This window comes from Onychomys torridus, chromosome 16 (assembly GCF_903995425.1).
Source record: "Onychomys torridus chromosome 16, mOncTor1.1, whole genome shotgun sequence".
In the NCBI taxonomy this organism is placed as follows: Eukaryota; Metazoa; Chordata; class Mammalia; order Rodentia; family Cricetidae; genus Onychomys; species Onychomys torridus.
Genome location: NC_050458.1, coordinates 6,486,197 through 6,498,913, shown reverse-complemented (window position 1 = coordinate 6,498,913; position 12,717 = coordinate 6,486,197). Strand labels below are relative to the sequence as shown.

The following is a 12,717-nucleotide window of genomic DNA, read 5'->3' as shown; positions in this document are numbered from 1 at the left end:
TTTTTACTTTTTGATACAGTAAGATAAAATTCCTAAAATACTGTTATGTTCCTGACATATAAACACACTTATGTCTTCATATCCCTCAAGATACAGAACCATGTTATACATGTGCTAAAATTTCATAAAGTCTTAAAGTTTAGATTTATGTTCAACTTCTCATATATTAAGTACTAGAAATTCAACTTCAGTGGCAAAATCTTCCCTTTAAAAATATTAAAGATTCCAGGCATGATTAGCACTTGCCAGGCAGAGGCAGGCAGATCTCTGAGTTTGAGGCCAGCCTGATCTACAGTGTGACTTTCAGGACAGCCAGGGCTACACAAAACAAACAAACAAACAAACAAACAAACAGAAAAAGAATACTAAAGCTGTTTGAAACATTTTATTTAACAGGTATAAAATAATTCTAAACATTTACAGCTTGTACAATGATATAACTATTATATTTTTTAAAATGTTGACAGTAGGAAATAGGAAATAGGAAAGATCACAATGACATTCCAATATGTAGGTTCAAAGAACAGAATCATGAACAAAGTAATCAATGAAAAAAAATCCAGAAACCATCCTTGGTTAAAGTAAAATGGATAAGGCTACATTTTAAAGTGTGAAATCACACTTTGGTCTGTAAACACATTGAACTTCGCATTTTCATTCAGCTGGGTACATAAAGCGATTTCTTAAATGTCATTTAAATGAACCATTCAAGGGTTTGGTTTTAAAAATGAAAGAGGTAGGGAATGAAAGCTTCAGAGGATTTATTTTGGTAGTTCTTCAATAATGATGCGAGACACTGAATTCCATCCAGTAGAAGCATCTCCTTTAGGGTAATCAGAGCAGGTGCCAACCCAGATGGCCACATCTACCAACCCAGCACCAATCCCTTCACATAGTCCTTCCACTGCAAAACAGAGCCAGTCACAACTCTCATTAGAACAAAGGGCAAAACCACTCACTCCTTCTGCATTTACTTTAGAAAATCAGATTGTAATTCTGCTTACTGGGAAGCTAACTAAAAGTTCTAGTACCCAATAAGGATTTCATAATAAAGTTCTCTTTACCTTAGTTGGTTTTAAATATTTTTGAAGGCAGATACATAATCACTATTCTCAATGGGCAGTATTCTTAAACCAGCATGTCTTAGTTACAGAGATGATTTAAAGCCAAAGAACAATTTACCAAACCATACAGCAAGCCTACACTTTTAACTGTCAAGACTTCCCAACTTTGGAAGAGTCCTGAACCAGAGCCTGAATCAAGATTTGCAAGCCTTTTTAAAGAAATCCCTTTTCAGCACTGATCCATAGATCTGATAATATTCAAATTGAGGATAGGACTTTATATAATTAAAAAAAATCCTAGCTTAATTTTTTACCAGTCATTCAATGTGTGGATCTAATTTACACAGATTCTCTTTTTTGCAAAATATTACATGTATGTATATATATCTGTATGTATCTATCATCTACCTATCTCTATCTATCTATCTATCTATCTATCTATCTATCTATCTGTCTATCTATCTACTATATCTATCATCTGTCTAATGTGTGTATGTAAGTGTGGATAACACCTGTATCACAGTGCACCTGTGGAGAGCAGAGAACAATGTATTACAGGAGTTGGTCCTCTCCTTCCACCATGTGCCCCAGGGACCAAACTCAGCTCATCGGCCTCAGGGGTAAGCACCTTCTACTGCTACACCACTTCACCAACCTTTAACAGAATTAGTATAATTAAAAAGAAACCCTAGTTTTTGTTTTGTTTTGTTTTGATGCTGTATCCTTCAAGAGTCTTCTGGACTCTCACACACTAACATACATCTTGCATTGAACCTTACCAAAGTTCTTCATTCACATCTAAAAGAAAGATTTCACTGTTGGTCACTAAAACAGGCAGAGAGATGTGTTACCTTTGATGTCTGTGTAAAGTGAGAAAGAAAACTGGACTTGGCAGATCCCTAAAGAAAATGAATTGTGGCATGCAAGTAGTCCCGTGGCTGTTTAGCTTTCCTGCAGGTTGAGATTCACGTGCTCATGTGTCCTGGTAGGTTACCACCTTAGCTGAGGTTAGTGAAGTCCAACTGAGCCCCTGAATATGGAACTGAAGCAATATGCCATCACTGGTGATGACATCTGTAAGTTAACTGACACCAGAATATGGGGACCTGCCACTAGCTCAGACCTCTTTGGAGAGGTAAGCTGTGAGCCTGCAATCCATTTAAGCTTTCTGGTAGTCTCAGGACCATGCTAGTTGAAAATGCATGCCAACAATATTCAAGTTTCCCCAAGGCCTTGACCCCTTATGGCCTAGAAACATGTCCACTTAACCCTCTAGTCAAAGGACTCCAGACTGCTGCAGGCCGCAAGAACATATTATAGAGATTCAGCTATATGTACAATAAAGCTATACCTAGAAAGACCAAGGAATCTTTTCTTGAGGGAAGCCATTTATCAAGGAATATTTGGTGTTATTCAGCTTTTAATATTCAGCTGAAATTCTTGTGCATTCATATACTACTAGGCCTTAAAGGCAATAAGTATAAGCTTCTCAGATGTATTGCTCCTGATCTCCTAGGTGACACCCCTACAGAGCCTAGGAGACAGGCAGACTGTAGATGCACAGCTTTGTTTCTTGTGCAAACGAAGCTCAGGCTTTCCTTCCCTAGATGGGCCAGATGGCATTCCAGAGCATTTGACTCAGAACAAAGGGTTTTTTGCAGATCCAGGTACAAGTGAAGGGGAGGCAGGATTCCTGGCAAGGCAGAGTCACATGACCAGAGAAGAGAACAAGGCAGAGTTTCTGTAGAAGGTAGGGCAGAGTCACATGGCCAGAGAGAAAAGAACAAGACAGATCTTTTGTAGAGAATAAGGATTGGGTCAAGTCAAGAGAGGAGAAGAAGAAATGAGCATGGACGGAGAAACTGGACATGAAGATGAGATCGAAAGCATAGGAGCTTACCAGGGCTGTGAGAGGACAGGAAAGAAGGGACAGAGAGGAACTGAGTGTCAGGATGGAACCGAAGCTGTGTAGACAGAAGTCTGTTACAGAGAAATAAAGTAAACAGACGTTAGAAACTAGCGTACATAGATTCTCTTCCCTGAGATAACCCCATGCCAGATTTAGCATCTTCCCCAGGACTCTGGGAAGGATTTTCTCAGGTCTGGCCCCTGGGAGAATTCTGGTACCAGACCGGTGTGGCTCTAACATCACCTCACAGTGAGTCATGTGGCTAAATGGTGACTTTACCAAATCAAATCCTCATGAACTCCATCTTCCTGGAGGAGTGGTACCATGGTGAGCCTATCGGGCAGCCAGGGCTGAGAACCAGAGCCACTGCTTTGCAGAATTACTACCTGTTTGCCATTTCTAAGTAGACATTGACTTTGGGGCACATCACCACAACCAGGGGGTTCTGTTGTTATTTGTTTTGTTTTATTTTGTTTTTAAGATACAGGTACTGGAAACTTACTGGTACTTGGAAGAGACCTGAACCAGAGCCTGAATCAAGATAGGCACGTCTTTTTAAAGAAAACCCTTTCCAGCACTGATCTGTAGATTTGATGATATTCAAATTGAGGACAGGACTTTTATATGATTAAAAGAAATCCTGGCTTAATCTTATATCAGCCATTCAATGTGACCAGAGATTCTGAGTCAATTGCTCAGTGATGGCACCCCAGCATCTGTACCCTTTGAAAAAGATCTGTGAACAGCTGTGAGTTGCAATCCAGGGTGGAGAGTCACATACTATGACTGGTTAGAGATCTACTTACAACAGGCTAGTTACCCAGCATGACAGTGGAAATCAAACACCCTTTTAGGTAGATCTGAGGCACATTCTGCAGTGCTATTATACATACCAGAAGAAGTGCGGTGGATATTAATTGTTGAATTTAGTTCAGGGCTCCCTTGATCCAGATAGATGATGGCTTCAATGGGAAGAGGTCCTGAACATTCAGCTCCATTAAATGTAAAATACCAGCGCTGACAGCACGCGTTTCTGCACTTTAGCCGAAGTGAGCCGCTGAACAGAACACGCAGAGCACTATTGGAGCGCATCTTTGTAAATGTACATTCCTGTCACAGCGGAAAAAGAGCTGAACATTTCTCATTTCAATTAAAAAGAAACCTCGACTATCAAGTTATGGAGGCTAACCCAGAGCAATTGCTACAGTCTATGAGACCCCGCTGACCAACAACTCCAAAAGAGGTCCCCATATTTAGTATTGGGCTTTTTACTTGCTAGTCTCTGGTGTCTAGGGAAACACCGCTTAAGCCCTGTTTATAATGTATATGTACATATTTTAGGAAGCTTCTCCAGTGGTGGGCCTCCATATGGCCTTTTTCAAAGGTCTTTAGTGTTAGCTCTCCCTCCTCACACACTCTCTTCTCCAGCCCTCCCATCCCCCACCTCATTTAACCCCTCCTGTTCCTTTATTCACTTTTCCTCCTTCATAATGCCTGAGCTCTATCCCACTTCCTTTGAGTACCATGGCTCCTTACTAATTTCATAACGTCTATGAATATACCCTAATTTAAATGTGCTAATCTAAAGATTCAACGTTAGCATCCAGGCTGGGGGTGGTGGTGGTTCATCCCTTTAATTTTAGTACTCAGGAGGCAGAGGCAGCTGGAACTCTGAGTTCAAGGCCAGCTTGGTCTACAGAGTGAGTAGCCAGAGCTACTCAGAGAAACTCTGTCTCGAAAAACAAAAACAAAAAACAAACAAACAACAACAAAAAACTAGCATCCATATATGAGAGGGAACATGCAGTATTTATCTTTCTGGGTCTGGGTGACCTCACTGAAAATGACTATTTTCAGCCTTCCCCCATTTACCTGTGAATCTTGTAATTTCATTTCTCTTTACAGGTGAATAATATTTTCTATTTCTGATGATACTACATACTTAAGTCATAGGACATGGGTAATTAAGCTGGCACTGACCTGCAAGCTTTATCCCTACTGGCTAGCTTTCATAATACTGCAAGGTTCAATGCATGTTGTCAAGGGAGAAAAGTAATCAAAAGTCTTACCTGGCTGTGAACCCTGTGAACTAGGATAACAATGGTCCCACTGGCGTAACAGTGGTACAGATGTTAGGGAGTAACCAACTACTTTCTGACTGGGTTAAAAGCCAGCTCTACAAGATGAAACTCATGCCTGATAGTTAACTGGTCCCCAAATCCATAGCTGGCTAGCTCATAAGGCCCTAGAGAAGGAGAAACTAAAACTATTATTCTGCTAAAAAGACATAGTAATAAACTGCTCCCTAAGTCTTGCTTTTTATACCCACAAATTAGTACATCTCTTCAACCCCATCAGAGAATCTTCCTTTTGCAGCAATGAAGATTAGTACAGAGACCCACAAGTGGTCAGTGTTCAGAGAATAAGAGGGAGCATTGTAGGCACCTGCAATGAAACAGAATTTGCCAGACACGACAGGTTGCCGCACACAGGAACCCACAGCAGGCTGCATACCCAAGACCTGCACAAAATCAGTCTAGCCAAAACCCCAGCATGGATGTGGGAGGAGCTCATGAAGTCCCACCCCTAGATGTGGAGCTGTTAGCAACTGATGACTGCTAGGGAGGCAGTCCATTTTCTCCAGGGATAAGGCCTGTGAGAGGCTGCCATGAGCCAATAGAGCAGTCTCCACCCACACATGTGGGCAGCACTAAGTGAACTTAGTGGAGTTTCATAAAGTGTACATGAAGTTGGGAGGGAAAGTGGTGGTGGGCGGTAGAAGAGAAAGTGGAGGGGAGGGCATAAGAGACAAAGTAAGAGACTTTGAAAATACACTGAATTTCACTTAACTATTCTCTCTCCATTGTCTTTAAAAAGCTCAAGTTTTGGGTTTGGGGATTTAGCTCAGTGGTAGAGCACTTGCCTAGCAAGCACAAGGCCCTGGGTTCAATCCTCAGCTCCAGAAAATTAAAAAAAAAAATTAAAAATAATTTTAAAAAAGCTTGAGTTTTATAGAGGGAGGAAGATTACTTACAAGATTGGTACAAAAACCAAGAAAATCAGTTTTGGGCTTTCTTAGATGTTTCTACTTCATTAAGTGTACCTTTTAATTTATTTTCAAAATGGCAAGTCTTCAGTACTTTTGGCTAACAAATATATGTACCTTTCTCTATTGAAAAATACTAAATATCAACTATGTTCAGTTGGATACAGAAGTCAACAGAAAGGAAGTCCCGCCTTCACAGAGCTGGCATTCTATAGTATTAGTGTCTGTTGGGATAGATTATTCTGTCTCTGTCTCTCTGTCTCTGTCTCTGTCTCTGTCATCCCCTCACCCTCTCATTTTTGTTTATTTCTAGTTAGTATTTCTAGTAGCCCAGGCTGGCCTCAAACTTGCTGTGTAGCCAAGGATGGTCTTGAATTCCAGAGGTCTCTACCTCCTGAATGCTGGTATAGGTATGAGCCGCCACACCAGGCTAGACCTCTTTTTGAGCAACAACACACAGTAGGAGGTGTGAACCTAGACAAAATTACCTGTACAGCACAGTAATAAGATCTAGCTCGTTTTTTTTCCCTTTAGCTTGTCCACAAAAATCTGTATATTGGCTTATGACCTACAATCTCTTCCTTGCATCAAATTTCTGTATGCATTGTAACCACTACTAAAAAAAAAAAACAAAAAACACAAAAGACAAAAAACTGTGGTGTCTTAATAATGCAGGAACTATAAAGGATAGCTTAAAAAATGGCAACTTCTGATGAGCAGCTGTAAATAAGCAAGCAGTCTACTAGTACCAGATGTTTAAATAACTAGACAGCATTCTAATAAAACACTTTTTGAAAAATCACATATAGAGACAAGGTCTCAGTCACCAAAAATGTAGTAGCTAGATGAAAAAGCCTGTCACACAAAATCAAGACATTCTTGAACTTTTTAAATGGAACAGGAAAGGTTGAGATGAAAACCATGGATGGTGCCCTATCACATCTTAAAACTTTAGAGTTTTATAAAAAATAAATTTTATTTTCTTGGGGGTAGTGGTAAATAAAATCACAAAGCATTAAATTACAGCTAGGGAGGTGGGAACAGAGTTGGTCACCAGAGAGGCTAAGGAACAGCACAGCTTTTCCAGCTCTGCCTCCTCCCAACTTGCTAACTGCACTTCATCCAAGTGGGGGCCTCACACATAGGGGCCTCACACATAGGGGCCTCACACATAGGGGCCAAGCACTCTACCACTCTGCTGCATCTGCTAACTTTAGAGACAGAGCTAATCACTGACTCATTCAATCTGTGACTGGGCCATTCATCAAAGTGTTTGAGTACCTCTCTTTACACAAAATGTTACAGAATCACCATTGTGGTTATCTTAAATCACTAGCAATCAATTTCAACTCCCTTAAGCACTTTTAAGCTGAGCATGAGAATAAGGACAAACGGACTTCCCATAACATGGATCCCAGTCATGTGGTGATTTTTAAAACTATCGTGAGAGCCAAATTACATTTTAAGTTTTAGTTACTATGCTTCAGAGATCCATGAAACAAAAATGCCTCTGATCTGCAAGCCCCCTGTGCAAGGAGAGATAGTTCCTGAAATGCTGGAGGCTATTATTTATGCAAGATAACAAGGCACATGTTTTCACTCTACTAAACAAGTTTGTTTGACACATCTGCACCGGATGTGCTGGATCACATGTGGGAGGGAGGTTCACAGGCTAGAGGTACATCAGGATGTATGTTTGCTCCTGACTGGACCTGATGGGAAATGCAATGAATCATGGGTTTTCCTTCTTAAGCCACTGCAAACCATGATTTGGGGCCATTTCCCAGGAACCTGGCTATGGACCTGTCCATTTGGTTTTAAACAGCAGGATGTGTTAGATTTTCAATTTCAATTTACTTAGTGATAAGATTAGAACGTTGCTTACTGTCTAACTTGGAAAATTCTTTTTGCATTTGCTTTGATAAATAAAGTGATTATCTGCCTTAGAAATACCTTTATGAAATTAACTGAAATATTACCAAATTTTTCACTAGTTTTAAGTAAAAAAAAAAAATCACACATTATTCTGCACCCTTTTATTTAAAGTTTAACAAAAAATAAAATAGACACTGACTTAGAAAACACATTTTGCTTCAACTTTAATATGATTTGGACTTTACTTACGGCAATCTTCCCGAGATCTATGCCGTAATTCAGGGAGCTCCACGAACACTGCTTGTAGTTTGGGGTCCAGGACTCCTCAAAGCTTTCTCTTAAGCACTCTCCCTTTTCTCCTTTGAACCCGTCCCGACCTGGAATCCCTGGTGTGCCAGGAATGCCATTGGCTCCAGGACTCCCATCGCGCCCAGGAACTCCTGCAGGCCCTTGTAAGCACATTCCATTGTACTATAGTATGAAGGAGAAGCGGAAAGTATCATCACTTAAGATGCAAACTCAGTATAGGGTATAGGGGTGTAGTTCAATGGTAGAGCTCTTGCCTAGCGAGCATAAGGCTCAAGGTTTGACCCCCAGGACATAACAAGTAAATAAAGAAATTCATTCACGAATATGTAAATAAACAATGTGTAAAAGTCCAGTGATCGCAAGTGCATTTATTCTGAATCTGTCAAGAGTCCCTTTGAACCACCTTGTCCATGTTCTTATGAGTTGCTTTGGAGAACTCATTTTAAGGTTACTTAGAAAACAATATCACGTCTTCATTTTTTTTTAAATTGCACAAACTTATACAAACAACGAGAAAACACTTTCATGTCTTTTTCTTTACACTTCTGATTATATGTAATTTTAACTAGCTGCATTCCAAGGTACACATCATTTGATCTTTTTTTAATTTAAATTTTGTTGTTATTATTTTATGAGTATGGTAGCTTGCCTGGCTTGTGAAGACTAGAACAGGGATTAGATCTCTCAGAACTGGAATTACAGTTGTGAGCTGTCATGTGAGCGCTGGGAATTGAGCCTGGGTCCTCTGGAAAACCAGTCAGTGCTCTTAACTGCTGAGCCATCTCTCTAGTCCCCAATAATCTGTGTTTGGTCCTTATAATTCCATATTTTATCAAGTACTTATACTCCAAAAACATACTTTTACATTATCATACTTTTTTTTTTTTTCAAGACAGTTTCTCTGTGTATCTCTGGCTGCCCTGGAACTTGATCTGTTGACCAGGCTGGCCCTGAACTCACAGAGAGCCACCTCCCTCTGCCTCATCTGTGTTGGGATTAAAAGTGTGCACCACCACTGCCTTGCTATCATACAAACAAAAATTTTTAAAACATAATTCCTTATTGATTCTTTGGGAATTTCACATCAAGCACCCCGACTCCACTCACCTCCCAGTCCCTCCATATCCACCCCTCACCCCAGCAGCACAACCCCCAAATTAATTAAAAACAAAACAAAACAAACAAACAATCATACAAAAATTTTAATGCTCAGCTTTTGGGTGCTTACTTCTGGTTTTTGTTATAGATATTAATATAATGAAAATACTTATCCACATACTTTCTTTTCTTTTGAGTGACTTAAGATTAATTGCCATGGAAAGAACTATGAAATAAAGCCTTAATTGTCTTCTACTGCATTATCTCTAAGTTGGATGCACATATCATCTGCTTCTCCTATTTTTATGTAAAGGAAGATGCTCTAGGCTAGCACTTGGCCAGCCTGTCCTGCCTCCCTAAAGAGGAGTCTGTGGTCCAGTTTCATGTCCTCAACAGGTAGGTAAGAATTTCCCAAACCGTCGTCTATAAGAGCTGGGATTCTGTTTTGTTGTTTGTTTTGTGTATGATGTAGAAATGAGATGTAAAGATTCTAGGACCATTTTCTTTTTATTTTGATACAAGCCTCACCCATTCTTAGATATGTGAGACCAGGCCATTAACTCAGCATTTCGGTGCCTGTTTCCTCATGCGTAAACTGGGGATAATAACAAACATTCTTGCCTTGAAGTTAGTGGTTGGTGGCACACACCTGTAATCCCTGTACTTGGGAGGCAGAGGCAGGAGGATCCAGAGTTCAGGATCCCCCCACCAACTGAGCAAATTTGAGACTAGCCTGGGATACAGGAGACTACTCCTCAGTGTGTGCGCGCACACACACACACACACACACAGAGTAATGCAGATGGAACTCACAACCTATGCATGCTAGGCAAGTGCTCTACTATCGACCTATAACAGTGATACTTTGAGCTTCCTTTGTCCAGTTCCTGTGTCTACCCTTGAATTAGTTCACATGGAAACAAGGGTGCCCTTAATTAGATATTTCAAAATGCAAAGCATTCCAATTAAATTTTTAACATTTCCCTTATTGATGTAAATTTCTCTAGTACATTTGATATTTTTAAATTCTTCTCAGGCAAGATGTTGCATACAGTAAAGTTTGTCTTTTCCCAGTTAGAATCCTAGTCCCAATAGATATTTAGAGTTGTCAGTGAATGTCAGTCTACAGTGTGAGTAGACCTGAGAGGAAGCTCAAATTCCCTCGCCCAGCTCCCTATTTCTTTTATTGGCCACCAGGGGGCAGGACTTAGTGGAGCCTGAAAGGAAGGCTTTGAAAGCGCCTATACAAAGAAGTTACTTCATACCGTCTGTTGAAACCTTCCTAGTGACTGTGTGGACCTTCTGTCACCAAGACCAAATCCAATCTACAGGATGCACCTGAGCCCGGCTGCACAGTGTGCTTTTCCAAGTTGGGCTGGAGTTGTGGGAAGCCATAGGTACAGTGAGATCTTTAGAGGGGAAAATATCAGCTGTATGGGAAAGGGACTGTTTCCCACATCTTAACTACACATTCATAAAATGCAGGCTGCACATGAACCACACTCGTGTGGCACAGGGTTTTTTTGTTTTGTTTTGTTTTGTTTTTTTAAGAACTTAGGTACTTAAAATAGAACCGTGGCCCCAACACAGTGTGCTTTTTGTGGAGTAAAATTATATATCATAGCAGAAAACAAGAACGACAATAAACAAACAAAAACCCATCACCGCTGTGTGAAACAGTCGGGATTTCCCCCCAGTGCTTTTGAATCCAGTTTAGAACTAGCTGTCAGGGAGCTTGTTTTATTAGCTTAGGCTAGAATGTCAGTTTAAGAAATTCATATCTTTAAACAAACAAACAAACAAACACCAAATGCCCTGTCTTATGTATTGCAATGCCTGGCAGCCGTATAGATTGGTTTAAGGACTGGAGTTTATGACGTACCAAGGACTACAGATCTGTCATTGGCTGGCTCTTGCATGGGACAGAGAACCTTTCTGCCCTCCACGGGGTTGTTGACTTTCAGAGCATAGAGGGAAAGATTTAATGCAAACAGGCTTTCCCACAGATCGGCCCCTGGGAGAGAGCTTGGGATATTTGCTTTCCTGGAAGCATTTTCTTTCCCTTTCTGTCGATCACAGTGTTCCTGACTGGTAGCAACAGGCTGAAGTCCTGGCTGCGCATCTGCTTTGAACAGAACAGGCGAAATGGGTCCTTGGGAGGGCGCCTACCGGCTCCCACGGGCTCCCACGGGCTCCTACCGGTGCCCTTCATTTCCCGCTTCCAGCTCCAAACCCTCTGAACCATTCCCGGCCCAAGCTGTAGTCCTCCGAGGAGTAAATTGCAATTCATACTCCCCAGAAAGATGACCCAAAGTGACTCATAATCTTCAAGTTACAAAAAGCTGGACGCATGCTATGTGGGGGGTGTTAGTCTCTCCTCCAGGCAGACGTGGCCGCCAGTCCCAACAAAGGACCACGTAGCACAGCCTTGGCCCAGGCCCAGGCGATCAGCTGGCCTAGGGTCTTCTTCAGGCCTGCTTTTGAAATCAGCTAAGCGTCTCAGTCTACTCCAGCTGCAGCCACAACGTCCCTCACTTCTCTCAAGGGTGGCCTCCCCTGAGGCTAGAAATTCCTGGGCGACTACACGGACTTGGGACATCTCACCTGACCCCCGTCGCATCTCTGCGATGACCCCTCATTACGGACTCCCGTGGAGTTTCAAGACTCCCCTTCAGGCACGTCCCAGATCCTTCCCCTACACAGACTCAGACAAGGCAGGACACTCAAGTTAAGATACATAACACGCCGTCCTAGGCGCACCCCTACCTACGGTCAGCACCACCGACAGCTGTTTTGATGCCCTCCCTGTGCGCGCGTGGCTGGGTCCTCTCCAGCACTGAGGTCAGGACCGACGCCCTCAGACTCACCAGGTCTACCACCTCCCTCTGCCGGATCAGCGCTTTTTGCTTCACCTTGGGGTTCTCGGAGGCGCTGGACTTCGCGGGCAACTGCAGCAGCAGCGGCAGCACAAGGAAGAGGCCGAACCGCAGCCGCGCCGAGGCGGTGCGACCTTGGGGGTGCATGGTGTGCGGTGGCTGCGAAGCGCGGAGCAGGAGGCAGAGGGGTCGGCGGGGCCCGGCCCTGGTCTGCGTCTGGCCGAGCTCTGCAGCCCGCGGCATCAAGGAGCCTTTCACTGAGCGCCGCCCTCCCATCTTCCCTCCCGCCCCCTGGACACCAGAGGTTGCAGACGGTAATAGGCCAGGGTCCCCGGCTCGAGCCCGCCCCTTGTCCGCAGCTCCACCCGCCCGGACCCTCGGCTGGTGACTGGTTAGAAATCACAGATGAGGGGGAAATCGAGATGGCAGTGTCTTAAATCTGGGCCAGGAATCACCTTGGGGGGAAGAGAGGGGAGGAAGGGAGGGAGGGAGGGAGGGAGGGGAAGAAGAAGAAGAACAAGAGAGGAGGGGAAGGGAGAG

General features: G+C 42.6%; 1 protein-coding gene across 2 annotated transcripts; it reads right to left on the bottom strand.

Moving 5' to 3' along the window:
• Nucleotides 1-398: 398 nt before the first annotated feature.
• On the bottom strand, nucleotides 399-12,475 carry Cthrc1 (collagen triple helix repeat containing 1). 2 transcript variants are annotated; one of them, XM_036207535.1, is made up of 4 exons: nucleotides 12,169-12,475; nucleotides 8,144-8,365; nucleotides 3,867-4,083; nucleotides 399-904 (listed from the first exon to the last, which is right to left on the bottom strand). In XM_036207535.1, the coding sequence occupies exons 1-4, from the start codon at nucleotides 12,451-12,453 to the stop codon at nucleotides 762-764; spliced, it is 867 nt and encodes a 288-aa protein (XP_036063428.1). In that variant the 5' UTR covers nucleotides 12,454-12,475; the 3' UTR covers nucleotides 399-761. The 2 variants fall into 2 exon arrangements, with proteins under 2 accessions (XP_036063428.1, XP_036063429.1); XM_036207536.1 differs by having other exon boundaries at nucleotides 12,214-12,475.
• Nucleotides 12,476-12,717: the final 242 nt, after the last annotated feature.